This window comes from Anabrus simplex, chromosome 1, assembly GCF_040414725.1.
Source record: "Anabrus simplex isolate iqAnaSimp1 chromosome 1, ASM4041472v1, whole genome shotgun sequence".
Lineage (NCBI taxonomy): Eukaryota > Metazoa > Arthropoda > Insecta > Orthoptera > Tettigoniidae > Anabrus > Anabrus simplex.
Genome location: NC_090265.1, coordinates 237194763 through 237214219, shown reverse-complemented (window position 1 = coordinate 237214219; position 19457 = coordinate 237194763). Strand labels below are relative to the sequence as shown.

Sequence of the window (19457 nt, the reverse complement as noted above, 5' to 3'; positions counted from 1 at the left end):
AACTTAAGCCTCCTACGTTGCATGCTGGTATTGGCTGATTCTAACTGGTGATACAGCTCAAAGTTCGATTTAGGTCTGTAGATTCCATCTGGGAGCAATCTCGGTCCATGAATTTTCCTGAGGATACGTCTTTTGGCTTTCTCTAGATCATCCATGGTGCCTTTTTTGTTCACCGGGAGGGTCTCTGAGGTGTACAAAAACTGTGGTCTGACAACAGGTTTGTAATGACAGATCTTAGCATCTTTTGAAATGCACCTCTTATTATAATGGTTGTGGGATAGTTGGTACGCTGCATTGAGTTTGTTACATCTTTCTAAGATGGGTGTACCGTCTCTACCATTGTTGTGGGCCCATTCATCAAGATAGCGGAAGCAATTGACTCTCCCGATTGTTCCGTATATGGTCGTCAAAGGGGGTTTCCGGGATGCCGAGTCTCGAAGTACTTAGTTTTGTTGTACGATATGTGTAATCCTGCCTTCACCGCTATTTCGTGCAGGGCTTCGATAGCAATGACAGCATCCTTAGAGTTGTTGGTTAGGATTGCAATGTCATCTGCGAATGCTAGGTACTCGATCTCAACCTTTCGGGTCCCGGCTCCAATGGCAACTGGTTTGATTTCTAGATTCCTCAGTGTACATTCCCAGTTCTTGATGACTTTATCAAGCACTAGATTAAACAGAATGGGTGAGAGGCCATCACCCTGTCGTACTCCAGTTTTTATCTTGAAACTCCGAGATAGTTCTCCCCTGAACTTCACCTTAGATGTTGTATCCGTAAGAGTCTGTTGGATGAGGGTGCGTGTGTTGTAATCGACACCTCGTTCTTGCAGTACTTAGAAGAGTGTGTGGCGGTCGATGGAATCATAAGCTTTTTTAAAGTCGACGAAAACCATAGCGATGTTCATACTCCTTACTTGTTTTAGTTGGAGAATGGTTTTTAGGTTCAAGATCTGCTCGGTAACGGGGTACTCAAACCTGGCTACACCTGTTTTTCTTTCTCTTTATTTTGGTATCTGTTTAAACTTTTGAGTTTTAGGATTAATCTAGAATTGGTGATGAATCTTGCTTGTGCTTTTCTTGTTTGTATATAGGCACTTGAAAATCCTGATTCAGATGCAAACGCTATCAGCAATGGGCCAAATGTTTTAGATAAAGAAAGAAATTTAATGAATGAGGATCCTAAATGGCAAGGTAAGTTATAATTAATTTGTTATCTGCCTTATTATGGAAAATTGGAGAGGGATTAAAAAAAATTTCTTTTTCCTTGCAGACACTAGTTATGTATTAGCAAATTATAAGACTGAACTTTGCAAAAGACCACCTCGGTTATGTCGTCAAGGATACGCATGCCCCCAATATCACAATAGCAAAGATAAAAGGAGAAGCCCAAGAAAGTATAAATACAGGTATGTTTAATTCAGACACAACATAATGTGTTTCATCTCGCTTCAAATATTCATTTCGTATAAAAATTTTGCAAGTTGAATTATTTAGGCAGATGGTTAGTATACATGTTATATGTAGAGGCATGAAAATATTGCAACCATGGTAAACACAATGAAAATAAAACGCACGATTTTAGTACCTTTATTTTTTCCTTGCTTTTCTTTACAATTTGTCATAATTGCACCCCTTTAAGGCTAGTTTCATTATTTGTAATGAAGTCTGTGAGAGGATATTATGGTGATAAACTGTATTTTCAGCAATATACGAGTGATTTTGAAGAATGCGTAATGTTTCTCCATTGAATACATCTTTAGTTTCTGAACCATACTTGGCCGGTAAGTCTTACAGAAGCATTAACGTTTTAAAATAAACAACTTCTAAACAACATGTGCAACAGTGGCGTTCAATACTTTGACCTTGGTATGATGTAAATGGGGATGCAATAGTGCCACCAACTTGAAGTGGTAAAGTGACCTTTTTATACAGCTAACGGGTAGTATACCTCTGCGCTCCGGCATTGTACCACATTGTGGGCAGTGTTGTTTGGTTCATCTGCGAGAGGCGCCATGCACACAACGAAAAAGTAAAATAGTGAATACTTGAGAAAATTATGGTGAGAAATACGAAAAATTTCTTTTTACAGAAGAACAAAAGGGCAGTAAATGGCTTCTGAGTTATTGAAAACCCATAAACAGGAAAAAATGAAATGTCGTATGGCTTTTAGTGCCGGGATATCCCAGGACGGGTTCGGCTCGCCAGGTGCAGGTCTTTCTATTTGACTCCCGTAGGCGACCTGCGCGTCATGATGAGGATGAAATGATGATGAAGACACCACATACATTCAGCCCCCGAGCCATTTGAATTAACCAATTAAGGTTAAAATCCCCGACCCGGCCGGGAATCGAACCCGGGACCCTCTGAACCGAAGGCCAGTACGCTGACCGTTCCCATAAACAGGATAGTGCACTTGTCAGAATTCCAGAAAATACTAGATCACCAATACAGAGCGTCTCGAAAGTTATGGTGCCCGAGCATTGTGAGGCAATTTCTGCGTTACTGGAACTTCAGTAGAGCATGGCCACAATGGCGCAAAAGTTTCAATCCTGCACTGGCTAGATATTTTATTTCGATAATTCCTATCATGTGGTACGTATTCAACATTGGTTAATTCCCCTGGCATGGGGACTGGGTGTTTCTGCCGTCTTCATCATCATTTCATCCTCATCATGAAACGCAAGTCGCCTATGGGAGTCAAATCAAAAGACCTGTACCAGGATTCTCCGGAGGCCGCACGAAAAAAAAAAATTATTGACAGCAGAACATCTAAACTGAAAACAGCACAGCAAATCACCTGGCCAACTTATTAAAAATAGTCTCTCTCCTTGAATGCTAAATTTCTGCATTACAATACAGTTGTAAAACCCGAAGCAACTTATGTTAATGAAACACTCTTCAAGTTGAACACTAAATCAACAACCGATAAATTGCAGAAAGTCAATAGGAGAATCATCAGGACAATCATCAATAAGAAACACCAAGTTAATGGCCAGTGGAAATTATTACCTGATGAAGTGGTATATCGTGAAAGCGAATCAATAATAGATACAATGCGGAAAAGGAGAAGGCTGCCAGAAACCCGATTAGTGAAGCAGTTATTTAGTTACTGCTGGAAAAATAAAACAAAGAACACTTGGTTCACAGAGATCAGGAATGATTTAAAAAAAAAATGAAATTTGCCCCAATGTGTAGGGAATTGTAAATTGTGTAGGGAAAAAAAGAATAGTAGTAGAGTTTAACTTAATGACTATGTGAAGTTTCAGATGGTCAAACCTGAAGGATCTCTGTTTGTCTGCAAGTGGATCCCTGTACTGGGTGAAACTTCTGTCTGCATTGGATGATATAACGGGGTTATACTTGAAAAAGGCCTAATTGGTAGTGGAAAGTTCCGTTGAGCATTTTCGTCGAATTCTGCTTCTTTTCCACAAAGAATGTCAATAACTTTACCCAATATCCAGGATCTCATTTAAGCACACATCGTAATGTTTCACTAACCTTGTCAGCTATTTCACCCTGTGCTCTGAACAATTAGTTTTCAGTTTGGTTTGCAATACTTAAATGCATCACACAATAAGTATGCCCACAGTTTCAAGGCAAGTGATGGATTTTGATATCCTAAATAGAGAAATTTGCTTTTATGTAGGCTAAGTTTGTTGACTTGGTGGATGAAAACAATTCTTTTACTGCTTTTGTTGAAGGTTCATTTCTGTCAGAGTTATTGAAAATCTTCTCAATCTCACTGTAGTTTGTGCGGTAGTAGTTTGCAGCATCAAGCCATGTCCCCCAGTGTGTTAGAATGGGCTGTGGGGAAAAGGGTAAAGATGACGCCTTTTCTAAAAAATTCTGCACTTGGAAGTGGATCCTTAACAAAAAATTTATTGTTGTTAGCAATGAATTTGTCTACCTCAGTGTAGTTCCCTTGAACCTTTTCAGCTACTCTATGTGGGGTATGCGCTAGACATGTTACATTAACCTTTTTGGGATACAGAATCTGAAGACATTTTGCTCTTCTCACCATGCAAGGAGCAGCATCCATTACGAAGATAAGCACATTCCCTCTTACTTTACCTGCCCACAACAAATTAATTGTAGTATCGATAACATCAGCGATGGGGAAGTTGTTCATCCTGTTCAACATCTCGCGTGCTAACAGGAATGCCGACAATAACATTTGCCATATATCTACTGTCTATGTTGTTGGTTTCTTCAACGGAGACCCACATTTTGTTGCTGCCGACACTATTTCTTATTTTGTTCGTTGTATTGTAACACGAAGTCAGATAATTCTTTCTTAATGTGGACTTGAAGGGAATATTATAAGTCGTGTACTTTTCTAAGAACTGATGGAAACTAGGTACGTCGACTTTGTTTAAATGAATTTTGGCACGCACCATCATTTGACAATGATCCTTAGAAAATTGAGATGTATTGCAATTGTTGTCTGCTTTTCTCAGCTAATTCTTTGTTTACACAGCTTTTGTTTTTATCAGTATTGCAATGTTGTTGTACTGTAAAATGTTTCTTAGCTGTAATTTTCACCTCTCACATTTTACAAAATAACATACAGTATAACCCTGATATTGTGTGATGTCGATGTAGCTTAAACATGCATCGAAAGAAATTTGAAGTCCCAAAAATGATTCCATAAGAGCAATGTAATTTTGTATTTGATTTAACATAATTCACATTATGGCAGTACCGGCATTTAGCAAAAGGAAATATTAAAATTCTCAAGTACTTATTTCTGTTAGTTATGGTTATGGGACTTTAAGAACGTATGAAAAAGACGTCATAAGCTTGCTGAGGATGATTCAAGGCAGAGGAGGGATTTAGAGCGCTGACTAAAGTAAGAAGTCAGGCTCACATACACATCCAATTGCGGCTCCTGTAATGCAGTAGGAGAGAACTCCGTTGTAATGACAGTATTGTTATGCCGTTCAGAAATTGCTATATTAATCTGTGCAATATCCTTTGGTTACAATGGGAACCCTTTCACTGATCCTTCCGTATTACAAATACATTTTCGCTCGTTAGTTTTTCCTCTATCAATATTCATATTGTTGCTTACCATAACGTAAACAACAATTAATATATTCTACTGCAGCGTTTATATTGGATGTGATCGATCATCTTCCGTATTGATTCCTCATTACATGCTTGATCAAGCTCTTCCCGGCATTCAAACATGCTGTCAATTTCAAATTAATATTACCCCAGAACTCCGATTAGTGTAGACAGACATTGGGAGAACCCATATTCAGCGTTTTTACAGGAATAGTTTTTTATCATAAATCGACGTTTCAGTAGAAAGCACTCCCTTTTCCGGAAATCTTTGCTTATATTAACATAAATTTCACCATCAAAGATTATTTACACAATAACAGCAATAAAACGAGGAGATATCTACTCTGCACACAATACTGTAGTTACAACTTTGTACTGTTTGTGCTGAAGATTACTCTTGTGTTAAACTACCCCTGCTATCTAAGCAACATAACTAGCCTTGGCTCAGATTGTTCTTTGAAAGTAAGTAACTAAAATAAATAAATAAATAAAAAATAAATAAAGTTTTTGGTACAGCCTAACAGATTTGTTCCTTTGAACTGTCATCAGACTGGGAGATCTTTGCTACTTGCAGATCCGAACTGAAGAATATTGCAAAAGGCTCTGGATGATGATCCTTAGCACATACGCAGGGAAATGTGGTTCCTAGTTGATGGATCATTATCTCATACGTTCATCTTCATTGTACACTGTTACACCTTTTAGCATTCAGTTTGCAAGCCTCTGTGAATTAACTAAGTGCTTTCATAATCCTCTATTTGTGACTAGCTCTGTAGCCTCTTTTAGTTCCGCATCTCTTCAAGCTGATCACCTCGGTCTCCTCCTATATTTCTTATTTGGTTAAATTATTTTCAATGGTATTTAGGAATATGTTCGCTATTGTTCACGCAAAAATGCTAGATGGATATTATTTGCATCTTCCGTTCAGAACAACTATATAATACTGATTAGATTTATAAATACATACAATTTTGTTGGTCGGACACATGTTGGTGATGTGATTGCTAATTGAGAGAGCTCATATACATAATACTGACATTCTAGCCATCTTGTAACATTGAAACGGAATGGCCACCTGCAATCAATGTGGTCCATGGTACTCCAGTCTATGGTGATAGTACACAAACTACTAACCTGCAATGAATAAATACATATCTAACAGCTATTATTCCTGATAATGGTGAGCCCATGGTTAACCTTCCTTTTGATAATAGATTTTATTGTTGAATGCAAAACTGTTTCGGTTTAAGGTTGTTTGTATAAGGTTATATGCGATTTGCCGGAAGAGTTGGAAAAGATTAAAAAAATGCACACGCGCACAGAGCTATGGCAGCTGGCTATGGAAAACAAGTTGGGAACTTCTTTAGGTTCAGAAAAACAAATGACCCTACATGTGTGTGCGGTGAAACAAATCATTAGACAGTTGACCATATTATTTAGTTTATTTTCCAAGTTGAACTGTGTTGTTATCTGTACATCACGTACAGTTTGCTGGCGTTTCGAATACAGTGAAACCTCGGAATGTGAGTAACTTGGTCTACGAGTGTTTTGCAAGACGACCAAACATTTTAAATAAATTGTAACTTGATAAGCGAGTGAGGTTCCGCAATACGAGCGTCACGTGTGCCTACGTTTTCCCCTCCCTTGTTCGTTTGTTAAATGGATGAACGAGATCTTTGGTCCTGTAGTGAAGAAATACCTTTCAGAAAATAATCTGCTGCTCAAAGTCTTGCCGGTTATGGACAATGCTCCTGCTCATCCTTCAGGCCTTGAGGCCTTGAGGATGACTTACTGGAGGAATTCAAGTTCCAGGTTAAGTTCCTTCCTCCCAACACTACTCCATTACTCCAGCATATGGATCAGCAAGTCATTTCGAGCTTCAAGAAGCTATACACCAAAGCACTGTTTTGGTGATGCTTTGAAGTGACCGAAGGAACAAACTTACCCTCCGAGAGTTTGGGAGAAATCATTTCCCCATCATGAACTGCCTGAAGATCATCGATAAAGCCTGGGATGGAGTCACCAAGAGAACTCTCACTTCCGCTTCGGGAAAGCTGTGGCCTGACTGTGTTCTTGGACGTGACTTTGAGGGGATTTATGGTGATAATGAGCCGCCGATTCTCGATGAAATTGTGTCCTTAGGGAAGACTATGGGGCTGGAGGTGAATGACATGGACATTCAAGAGCTGGTGGAAGAACATAGCTAGGAACTGACCACCAACGAACGGATGGACCTGCATTGCGAACATTAGGTGGGGGTTATGGAGATCTCGTCCGGGGAAGAGGAAGAGGAAAAGTCAATGGAATCTCTCACTTCAACTTAGATTCGGGAGAAGTGCAAAATTTTGTGGGAAAACACCACCCGAATAAGGCTGTAGCAGTGCGAGCGATGAATCAGTTCAATGATAATGTAATGCCACATTTTCGTGAAATCCTCAAAAAGAAGCAAAAGCAACAGTCATTGGACAGGCTCCTCGTTAAAGTTGCCCAAAAAAAAAAAAAAAAAAAAAAAAAAAAAAAAAAAAAAAAAAAAAAAAAAAACGGTTCCAGTGTGCCAACAGATAGCAGTGATTCCGCTAGTGAAATTCGTGCTACACAGTAACTCTTCTCATGTCATCTCTCGTCTTCCTCACACCAACAATGATTCTGTTGTAAGGAAAAGTGCACTTTAATTTGTTTTACGTTATATTTTGTTTTAGAAGTGGTATACGAAAAAATATTTTTGTGTCATGGACGAATCATCCGCGATTCAATTGTTTTCTGCGATTCAATTGTTTCTGATGGGAAAACTTGCTTTGATATACGAGCGCGTTGTATTACAAGCATGTAGCCGGAACAAATTATGCTTGCAATCCAAGGTTCCACTATATATTGCAGTATTCTTTGTCAAGGTGACTGAAATACCCCTACTCGATCTGAGGTAATCAGTCTCCCAGGCAACAACCTTGTAGATGGAAGGTGGTAAATAAAAAATAGTTGTGAATCTGTTAAAGTGCGATATGGACCATGAAGTTGATTTTATGTAATAGAGATGAACTTTGCAGGTGGGTCACTGGCTAGTGGAGAAATATGAACTGTGGGCACACACTTACAGGATTTTTGTAAATTTGTAAACAAAATAAATTTTGACATCTTATAACAGGATAGCAGTTAAATGTAATATTGACTAAAGTCATACACTAATGTTCATAAAAACCAGAACACCTTGAAAGACTAGAGATAGGAAGTTCATATTCACAGGACATGTGCATTAGTATATTCTGAAGAAATGATTAGCATTTGAACCATGTCGGCCCTGAGGTTCAAGGTCCATATCAATATCTTGGCACACCACCACCCATTGGTAAAATGTGCCTGCAGCTCTCATTGTCGCTATAAACCGAAGGTAATGGATCAGTGTGACTTGAGCAGACGTGCAGGATGCCTCGCGGACGCATGCGAGAACCGTACCGTCAGATTGAGTGAAATTGAAAGAGGGTGCTTTATTGGCATTAGAGAACGTGATGCATCCATCCGGGAAATTGCTGCTCATGTGGGACTAAGTGTGTCGGCAGTGCAACGGGTGTGTACAGAATGGTTCACAGAAGGCTATAGAAAACGAGATTGATCTGGTCGCAACACCCAGAACCCCCCCCCGAGAGAAGATCGACACCTCATCTGAATGGCATTGCAGGACAGATCTGCATCCTCCTCGGCTCTGGCGCAACAGTGGAACAGTGTTACCACATCATACACCACCAGGAGTGACAGTCCATCGTCATTTACTACGCTCCGGGTTATCGGCGCGTTGTCTGCTTCTCCGCCTACCTTTGACTAATGTGCATAAACATTCTAGACTGCAGTGGTGTATGGAACAATGTCACTGGGGTCAGGAATGGTAGCATATAGTGTTTTCGTACAAATCCAGGTTCTGTTTGTTTGAAAATGACGGCCGCATTTTGGTTCGCCGCAGATGGGGGAAAGGCATCACATTGACTGCAGTCGCACAAGACATACAGCACCAACTCAAGGCCTTATGGTGAGGGATGCTATTGGGTACAACTAAAAATCACAGTTTGTGCGTGTCCAGGGCACTGTGACGAGTTTTTACCTACGTGAATGACATCCTGCGACCCATAGCGATAACCTTTCTGCATGACACCCTAGGCGCTGTATTTCAGCAGGACAATGCATGAACACATGTTGCTGCCTTCTTGTTGTCGCAGGATGTCAGACTGTTGCCCTGGCCCGCCCGATCACCGGACTTATCGCCAATTAAAAATGTGTGGGATGTGGTGAAATGACGGGTGCGGCGCTGTGACCCAGTGCCAACTGCCAAGCTGAACTGTGGAACCAGGTGAATGAAGCATGGATAGCCATACCCCAGGACGCCATTCACGTCTTATAGGAGAACCTATTGCACTAACAATATTGGTCTGAGGGGACCGTCTTCTATATGGATTTTAGGAAGTCCATATAATCTAGGTGGCACTGCACCCCCCGAAGTCAGATATTTAGCCTCCTTCTTTTGAAATTGAGGATTACCTTAAGAGCTTCACAGTAGCGTTGGATACACGGGTGGTAGGGTCATGTGAGCTCAGTCTGTAAACAGTCCCTGACATTGAAACTGGGACCAAAAGGCATTTCCCAATTTCTCTGGTTCTTTAGAGAGGAATAATGCTTATAATACATTAATAAATACATACGATGTTCCTACAACGAAATAAATAATGCTTTTAATACATTAACACATTTACTCCCATATCCGACCAGGATCGTATTAGGCTTCACGTGTGTAAAATACCGTATCCGACCTTAGTCGGGTTTGAATTCGCGCCAACTTTTTCCGTTCAAATCTAATTTAGATGACACAGTATATCAGTTCATCGGTAGATAGTGGGCAGATGGAAATTTTACTACAGCTTGGGGTAATTTTTCGCATTCTGGCATGTGTGATCAAAATAAACACGTGCCAGTCCTGAAGTCTCAGAAGTGCGTGGTTGGAATTCAAGTATTAAGTATTAAATAAAACTAGTATGTTTTTATTGTTTACCCACCTATTCAATACAATAAAATCTTAAAAATTAGGACTTTGTCCTTATCAATTTGTCAACATAACAAATTATTAAATTAGATGGTACATGTTTCACCTCTCATTGTAAGCATCATCAGCTATAGTTTCACCTTAAGAATATATCAGGTACCTGATTGGAATTGACTTATAGACTGTTGATTTATAATTATATTTTGTAAAATGGATAAGATGTAATGTATTATTGGTTTAACAATAATTTCAGCAATAGCTGAGTCGAAAAACATAACAATTATTTGAGAAATTATGACATAAGGTGGTTGATTCATAATATTAAAAGTTGTTACAATATGGTTAAAAAGTCGGAAAGCATGTTCCAATTATCAAATGGCGTGTTGTTAAAAACTTGTACAATATGAACATTAAATTTCCATCTGGTAATAGTCCTTAGTTCAAATAGTTAATATGTACTAATTTTGCTTTTTGTTGAAGAAATTACATATGGTGTGGTTCTTCTTGAGATAGTACTAGTGTGAATACTGAATGCCGTTGGCCATTATTAAAGTTTGTTGTAGATGTCATTGGGCCATCTTCTTTGATGTGGTATTTGTGGAAAACCACCTTATGTCATAATTTCTCAAATAATTATGTTTTTTGACTCAGCTATTGCTAAAATTATTGTTAATCCAATAATATACTAGATCTTATATTTTAATTGTTGTATAATGACCTCTCGTCCAGTTTACAAAACATAGTTATAAATCAACAGTATTCTATAGTCAAGAGCCTCCGTGGCTCAGACGGCAGCGCGTCGGCCTCTCACCGCTGGATACCGTGGTTCAAATCCCAGTTACTCCATGTGAGATTTGTGCTGGACAAAGCCAAGGCGTGGCAGGTTTTTCTCCAGGTACTCCGGTTTTCCCTGTCATCTTTCATTCCAGCAACACTCTCCATTATTGTTTCATAGCATCTATTAGTCATTAAATCACTTTGAGAGTGGCGATCCCATCGTACTAATGGCCTATATATGATTCATTCATTACATCCCTGACCCAGTCAAAGACTGGAAAACAGGTTCTAGGTTTTCATTAATTTATAAGTCATTTCCAATCAGGTACCTCATTTATTCTTAAGGTGAAACTATAGCTGATGATGCCTGCAATGAGAGGCGAAACATGTACTATCTAATTTAATAATTTGTTATGTTGGTGATTTGATAAGGCCTCTGTTGATAATTTGATAAGAACAAAGTCCTAATTTTAAAGATTTTATTGTATTGAATAGGCGAGTATACGATAAAAAACATACTAGTTTTATTTAATACAAGTACTTTCAATACGGATCCAAGAATGATTTTTATTACGTGTGATGGAATTCAAGTGGCGATGAGTGATGAAATGAATAGCCATGGCAAGTCAGTAATCATACTAAAACTTATTTTTAAGATGTGTACAAATTTTCAGATGTTTAGGTTTTATAGTATAGGAGTGGTACAAAATTAAATCTGTGCGTTTCATGTTACCTAGCGAGGTAGGGTGGCTTCTAAAAATCGCTGGGCTACATGATTAAATACCCGTGGAGGGAGCTGGGAGCGAATGTGTTAACATATACATATGGTGTTCTTGCAGTGAAATCAATAATGCTTATAATAGATTAATAATTACATAACCTCTGATTTGGTGGAATTAATGTTGTAATCACCATAATTACCTTCTTCACGTGGGGTTAGGATTCTGTACAGTTACAGCTAGTCGATTGTTTTTGAAAATCTAAAACCAATAATTACCTTATATTTGTGGTAATAGTTGTTCTGAATCACGTATTAGAGAATTTAGACACATTGCATTCAGGTGCATCGCACGATACCCGGACGTAGTTCGTTGGTATAACGAGGGATTTCGTTTGGCCACAACCTTGGCATTTCTTCTCTACCCTTTCCTAATAACAGATACATTCGGTGGAACTGACTTCACAGTCAACATTACATATCCTGGCAATTCTGAGTTCTTTATTAATTGAATATTCTATTGAATAATGATCAAAAGGAAAAGAAGAAATTAAAAGCAAAGTACTGGTCACCTCTTCATGGGATATAATAGTTTTTTTATTTTTTTAAATTTTTTTATGTCGCACTGATACAGATAGGTCTTATGGTGATGATTGGAATATAATGTTTTCATCCTTGTACGAAGGATGGGTAGTCATCATCATTATCAAGCAAGCAACAAACTGTCAATTCCTCTTATCCAGCTGACACCGGGTGGGGGGAAAAATATGGTTCCTCCTCCCTTCGTCTTGTCTCTCCACCATTCCTCATCCAACACTCTTTTCCAGTCCAGATTCCGCTGTCCTATACTTTTCTTTACTGAGTCCTTCCATCGTGATCTTAGTCTTCATTGTCCTTTCTTTTCTGTCATCTGTCTTTCCTGTGCTTGTCTCTGCAGTCTTTCTTCTTTCATCTGCTTGACATGTCCGAACTACCTCAATCTGTTCCGTTCCAGTTTGTCATTTCGTGCATATTTAGCTCTTTTCTTATGTCTTCATTTCTCAGTCTATTGCTCCTTGTCTTCTGTATCATAACACCACAGGAATTTCACTTCAGCTGCCTGTACTCTATTCTCATCTCTCTGAGTCATTGTCCAGGTTTTTGCCAGTGGTAAAAGACACTTCCCAGTTGTATCCTTCTACTGATTTCCGTATCCATTCTTCCATTTTCTGTCAGTTCACTTCCCAAGTATTTGAAGTGTTCTACTATTTTCAGTTCCTTGTCTCTGGTTGCTCCTTTTCCTCTTTCCTTCCTCTACTCATCACCATGTCTTGCTCTTCTCGATGTTGATTCTCAATCCCCATTGTTCAATGTTTCTATTCAGTACATTCATCTGTTGTTGTACCTCCTCCTCACCTTCTCCCCATATCACATCATCATCCACAAACAGCATTTCATTCATTCTTTCTCCTGTATAATCTTCCCTTGCTGCCTTTGTGAAGGCATCCATCCCCATTATGAACAGCAAAGGTGATAACATACTCCCTTGTTTTAGCCCGTAGTCAATTCCAACCATTCTGATCTACTCGCTGTTGTTTTCATACGGGTGCAGCAGTTATCATTAAGGCTCGGATGTAAATGACTTTAAGAATACCAAGAAGTGCGCTTAAAAATGTTAAAAATGACTATTAAATGACTTTAAAATTAAGAAAATGCATTATAAACCATTTTAACGAACTACTTCTGACTTTGTATGACAAGCATGTACCACTATGTACTGCTAGGGTGAAGACCTTCAAACCCATGGCTCTCCCAAGAAATACGTGACCAGATGAAAATCAGAGGCACAATCTATATTATATGAAATATCTTACATCAGACAATTTAAAAAACTATTAAAGTGCAGAACAGAACAACACAGTTAATTAAAAATGTTAAAGTACGCCACTCTTACGACATTTTGAACACTCAGAACTCTTAGATTTGGGAATCTCCGCACAATGGGATTAAGCAAGATCAAGACAAATGACGACAACTGTAATGTACCACTAGATGACCTAAATTCATATTTTAATTCACAGTCCACTCAAATGGAAGAACAGACCAAAGCAGCAGTAATTAACAGAATATCCTCAAAATTATGACATAATGGCGAGCAGTTCTACTTTTCTCATGTGAGCCCTAGTGACGTTTCGAGAGTCTTCATTGAAATAAAGTCAGGGTCTATCGGCCATGATGGAATGAACCTGTCTCTTGTAAAGAGAATCATAGATATCGTACTTCGAACAGTCATGCATATCATTAATAACCCACTAATAACTGGGGATCTTTTCATCGAATTGGAAATATGCAATCATCCGACTCTTACCTCAAAATAACAACCCCGGCAGTTCCAAGGGTTACCGTCCTGTTAATATCCTTCATATTAGGAAAGATATTGGGGAAAATGGTACATAAGCAAATGACTGAATATGTTATGCATTGCAACTTACTTGACAAATATCAGTGAGGTTTCAGACCAAACTACTGTACAGTACCGCCACAGCATTAGTGAAAGAGACAAATGACATGCGACCAGCGATGGATAAAGGACTAATGACTATACTTGTTCTCTTGGACTTAGGAAAGCCTTCCACTGTGTAGACTGACATATTACTCGCTAAAATCAAGACAATTACATTTTCTTACAGCACTGTATCCTGAGTACAGCATGTATCAGTGGGAAACCATTGAAGTGGGCTTGGCACGGTGCAGTTTCGTCACCGCTTCTGTTCTCATTATGCATGGACGACTTATCTGAGATGTTGGCAAATTGTAAATATCACCTATATCCAAATGATATTCAATTATACATTCACACAAAGCCTAATCACTTTTAACAATTCAATTACTAAGTTAAACGAAGACCTAGCAAACATTAAAGACTGGACTAGCAGTCATGGCCTGAAAGTGTACCCATAATTGGACTTAAAATTCACATGCTAAACAATAAAACATATCTATACCTAGTGTTATGTTCAGTGGAATACCACTGATATTTACTGATCATGTAAAGAACCTTGGAGTAGTAGTATTTGATAAATATTTAAGTTCACACAATATTCATGTCACAAAAATTTGTCAATTTTCATAACATTATCTAAAAAGGATGAGGGTCTTCCTTCCGGGAAAGACAAAATTATTGGTTCAGAGTCTAATATTCCCAATATTTGACCACAGATATGTAGTTTATAATAGCATGAGCAAAATGCTTTCATGTAGACTACGTATGGTGAACCTACAGTGCTTGTGCTCAATTCGTATTAAATACCCCAATCCATTCTCATATCAGCTCTTTCCTCTCTCAGCTGTCATGGCTAAGATTGACCGAACGACATAAATACCACGTTTTTTTCTCTCCTCCATAGTGTTTTGCAAAGAAGCAAACCAGACTATCTCAGAATAGACTTTAGATAACTCTCCCCTTCTGGTAGAGCTCCCTCAAGGTCATCTAGACCATCCCTCTTGTCCATTCCCATTCATGTCAGAAATGCATATAATGACTCATTTATACGTGCTACCATATGTTCTTGGAACTCAATTCCAGCTGAAATTAGAAGTATAGGCAATCTGATGGTATTTAAAAGGAAATGTTTAATGTGGTACTCAAACCTGTAAAAAGTAGATCTTGCTAACTTAAGGCCTGCCTGGGTGGCTCATACGGATAAGATGCTGACCTTTTGACCTCAACTTGGCAAGACTGCTCAATTCGTATTAAATACCCCAATCCAGTCTCATATCAGCTCTTTCCTCTCTCAGCTGTCATGGCTAAGATCGACTGAAAGACATAAATACCATGCTGTTTTTTCTCCTCCACAGGGTTTTGCAAACAAGCAAACCCGACTATCTCAGAATAGACTTTAGATAACTCTCCTCTTCTGGTAGAGCTCTCTCAGGGTCATCTAGACGATCCCTCTTGCCCATTCCCATTCATATCAGTAATGCACATAACGACTCATTTATGCCTGCTACCATACGTTCTTGGAACTCAATTCCAGCTGAAATTACAAGTATAGGCAATCTGATGATATTTACAAGGAAATGTTTAATGTGGTACTCAAACCTGTAAAAAGTAGATCTTGCTAACTTAAGGCCTGCCTGGGTGGCTCATACGGATAAGACGCTGACCTTCTGACCCGAACTTGGCAGGTTTGATCCAGGCTCAGTCCAGTGGTATTTGAAGGTGCTTGTGTCGGTAGATTTTCTGATACATAAACGAATTCCTGCAGGAGTAAATTCCGGCACAGCGGCGTCTCTGAAAAATGTAAAATTTTAGTTAGTGGAACATAAAAACAAATAACATTAACGTCACTAACTTAACAGAAATAATATTTAGTTCCTAATCATCAGTAAGCCGGGCTGAGTGGCTCAGACGGTTAAGGCGCTGGCCTTCTAACCCCAACTTGGCAGGTTCGATCCTGGCTCAGTCCGGTGGTATTTGAAGGTGCTCAAATACGACAGCCTCGTGTCGGTAGATTTACTGGCACGTAAAAGAACTCCTGTGGGACTAAATTCCGGCACCTCGGCATCTCCGAAGACCGTAAAAGTAGCTAGTGGGACGTAAAGCAAATAACATTAATCATCAGTAAGGATACAAAATTATAGAGGTGAAGTAAATTCATTTTAGTGATATTTAGGAATATTATGATTGTATGTATACTATTCACATAAATCATCCTCCAAAATACTGTACATGACATAGTTAGTGGAGATACATTCATTTCATGAACAAAATTGTTTATTTACACACAGGATTGAGTCGAATCCTTGCACGAACAGTATTCACAACTTCTTTTCTGCGTACACACCTAGGACGGGCTGATCTGACGTGATCAACAGTTGCACCTGTTTGTTTAAACTGTGCTGTTGTCTGAAATACATTGTTCATTGATACTGAGAGGCTTCTGTGTAGAAGATATTCTTAGCTCGCTTTCTGCAATGAAATAACGCCAATACAACGATATGATTCTCATACACTCCTCACTCCATCTTTCACTGCTGCCTGCTGTTGGCACACTGCAAGCCGGTTACTGGCAGAGTCGTGTAGGCGACCTTGTGGACGACGACATACAGCGTTGCCACACTTCTTCATTCACAATTACCATACTACAGCGCGTTTAGATTTTACCGACACAACTTATGGGAGTGCTGTGTGATATAGGTCTTTTATTTGGAGGCTGCTTGAAGGCGAAGAATACACAATACAATGAATATTGGTTGAAAAAGAAATGGTTTGAAAATAACTCAAAATAATAAGACTATTTGTGAAACTGAAGTCTACAAATTTGTTGAAAATTTTAAGAGACAACTTGAGAAATTCATTTCTACAAAATTTGAAGGATAAATATGATTTAGAAACAAGAACTCAAAAGAACAATAATATGACAATTTAATTCTATGTTCTTTTAATTCACTACAGTCTGAGTTGATCAAAGTAAGCACAGAGAAATATGAAACAGTGGTGATGACATAGGGAAGGAGGGGGGGGGGGGGTAAAGCTGAATGATGGGATTCTGGAGGTAGTTGAAGGCTTCAGGTGCTTGGGAAGTGTGATCTCAGAGGATGGAGAGATGGCTGAGGAAATTGGGAGGAGAGTACAGCAGGCAAACGGCTTCTACCAGAGTGTAGGGGGTATTTTGTAAAACCAGGATGTCCCAAAGTAATGTAAGAAAGTATTATATTCAACCTATTATGAACCCATACTGACCTATGCAGCTGGATTGTGGATTACAACAAAACTAGAGGAGAGTAGAATGCAGGCAGCGGACATGAAATTCCTAAGAGGTGTCAAGGACAGGACCAGAAGGGATGGAATTGGAAATGAAGAGATAAGGAAAAGGACAGGAATCTTGAAACTTCAAGACAGGATAGAAACAGCAAAGCTAAAGTGGTATGGGCATATGATGAGAATGGCAGAAGAGAGTGTGCCAAAGAAAGCTTTTTCAGAGAAGTTAACAAGAAAGAGACCACGAGGAAGACCCCGAAAGTGGCGGACAGTGTGGTAGTTAGTAGGGAGGAGGGGAGGATGACCAGAAGGTGTACTTAAAATAGGAGAAGCGTGGTGGAGAGACAGGCAGCGGTGGAGATCCTTGATTCACAACCCGACCTGGGAAGCTGGAAACGGGAAATGAAGATGATGATGCACTGAACTACAAATGTCATTTTCAAGTTCTTGAAAGTGGAGGAATTTTTATACCTCGAAAAGCTTTGATCTACTTCAGCTGATATGATTATAGCATACTTGAAGTAGGGAAGATTGTTGGCTGTTAAATCTTCCTCAACCCCATCTGTGAGGTAGATTTTGCCACAAAGTATATCCGAGATTTGACACAAAGTTTTATATCTGGTATTTTTTCCAGCACTTTTTTTTCAATTTAAATGCAATAGCTGTTGCAATTTCACCACAAGTGTTTTTAATATCGGAATCCAGCTTTTTAATTAGCAAAATGGAATTTACCATTGCCTCACCTTTCTTTTTCCATTCAAGTGATAGTTTTCGACAATGTAACGGGTACTTCAGGGGTTACATAAACACATTTAAAGGGAGGAAAGCAAACCAAATTACAAGGTACCTAAACACTATACACACCATAATCATGTAAGGAACGGTGGCGAAACAGCAGAAGTAAATATCAGTGATGGTAACTTGACAATAACAAACAAGGAACGTGGGACGGTACTGGGAACCTACCAGGGGCCTGGAGATGTCTAGGTTGTGGTTTTCGGAAAAATCAAACGGTGATTTTGGATTTTCAAAAATATTATTTCCCAAACGTACCTTACAAAATAATTTACGAACAGTTTCAGCAGTATAAATGCTCCATAATTGGACATTATATGAGTAAATTTATAATGCCAATATAAATGGTCCGTCATTGGATAAATTCACTCATTCAATCTGGAAGATGTTTGACCTGCCTATGAACAGCATCGAAAGAATAGTTACCACCACCATACGTGGATCTGTACACATCCTGAAATCTCACCTGTTCGGACCTCCATAACCTAAAAAATCCGTATCATCACTATATTTCTATGTGATAAAAACATTATCTATCCTGATATGCTTTACTTTGTCCATTGTGGCAACCCGTAATTGCAGGAAGTCGTTGATTCGTTCAATAAATATACATATTTAAGATTCCCTATGGGAATCAACATCTATATCATCAGTTTCAGCAATGCGAAAAATACCAATACCAGTAGTTAAATACAAATTACCATATGGTACATCTAATTGCAAAGCAAGTTGGCAATACAATCTTGAAGGTAAGAGGAAACACAATACACTTTTACCATATAGAGTGAAGTTAAACTAACCTTTCAAAACATTTGAACAACATAATAGTGGCGATTACAGCAATCTCAAACACAATACCCTTTTACAATATAAAGTGAAGCTAAACTAATCTTTCAAAACATTTGAACGACATAATAGTGGCGATTGGGGCAATCTCCTGTGAATACACCAACGAAAACTAAATGGGACTTAATACCAGACAGAAAACAACAGCGCTTACCCTAAGGCAGCCAATTCTGGTAGCGAGACAACGTCGACCACGTCAAAACTTCGGCTCAAAGACTTAAGACACCTTTACGAAATGCTGCCTAGCCCCTTTTAAAGGGGAATCTGGTCTTGGACTAGCCAATCAGAACACAGGAGCTTGCCCAGATTGACCAATCACAGCACGTTCTTTGGTCGTGATGTTTAAATTACCTTCTCGAACACATACGATTGCGAATCTTCCATTTCCAGAATAGTAAGAACATATTTCTAGAATGCATAACTAACAAAGACCAACACAACCTGTTCAAACATTTGCGTCACAAACTTTCTGGACAGTTCCAGTTAATA

The 19457-nt window shown here is 38.9% G+C and overlaps 1 protein-coding gene across 6 annotated transcripts in view; it reads left to right on the top strand.

The window, feature by feature from the left end:
* unk (RING finger protein unk) overlaps positions 1 to 19457 on the top strand; it is a 337167-nt gene that overhangs the window by 39498 nt on the left and 278212 nt on the right. For all 6 annotated transcript variants that reach the window (XR_010861738.2, XM_067158929.2, XM_067158953.2 and 3 more), the window contains 2 exons: positions 1091 to 1190; positions 1270 to 1405. Coding sequence is in view for 5 of the 6 variants with exons in the window: in XM_067158929.2 (XP_067015030.1) it covers positions 1091 to 1190; positions 1270 to 1405 (236 nt within the window). In the remaining variant the exon portion in view is untranslated. The remainder of the gene's footprint in view (positions 1 to 1090; positions 1191 to 1269; positions 1406 to 19457) is intronic.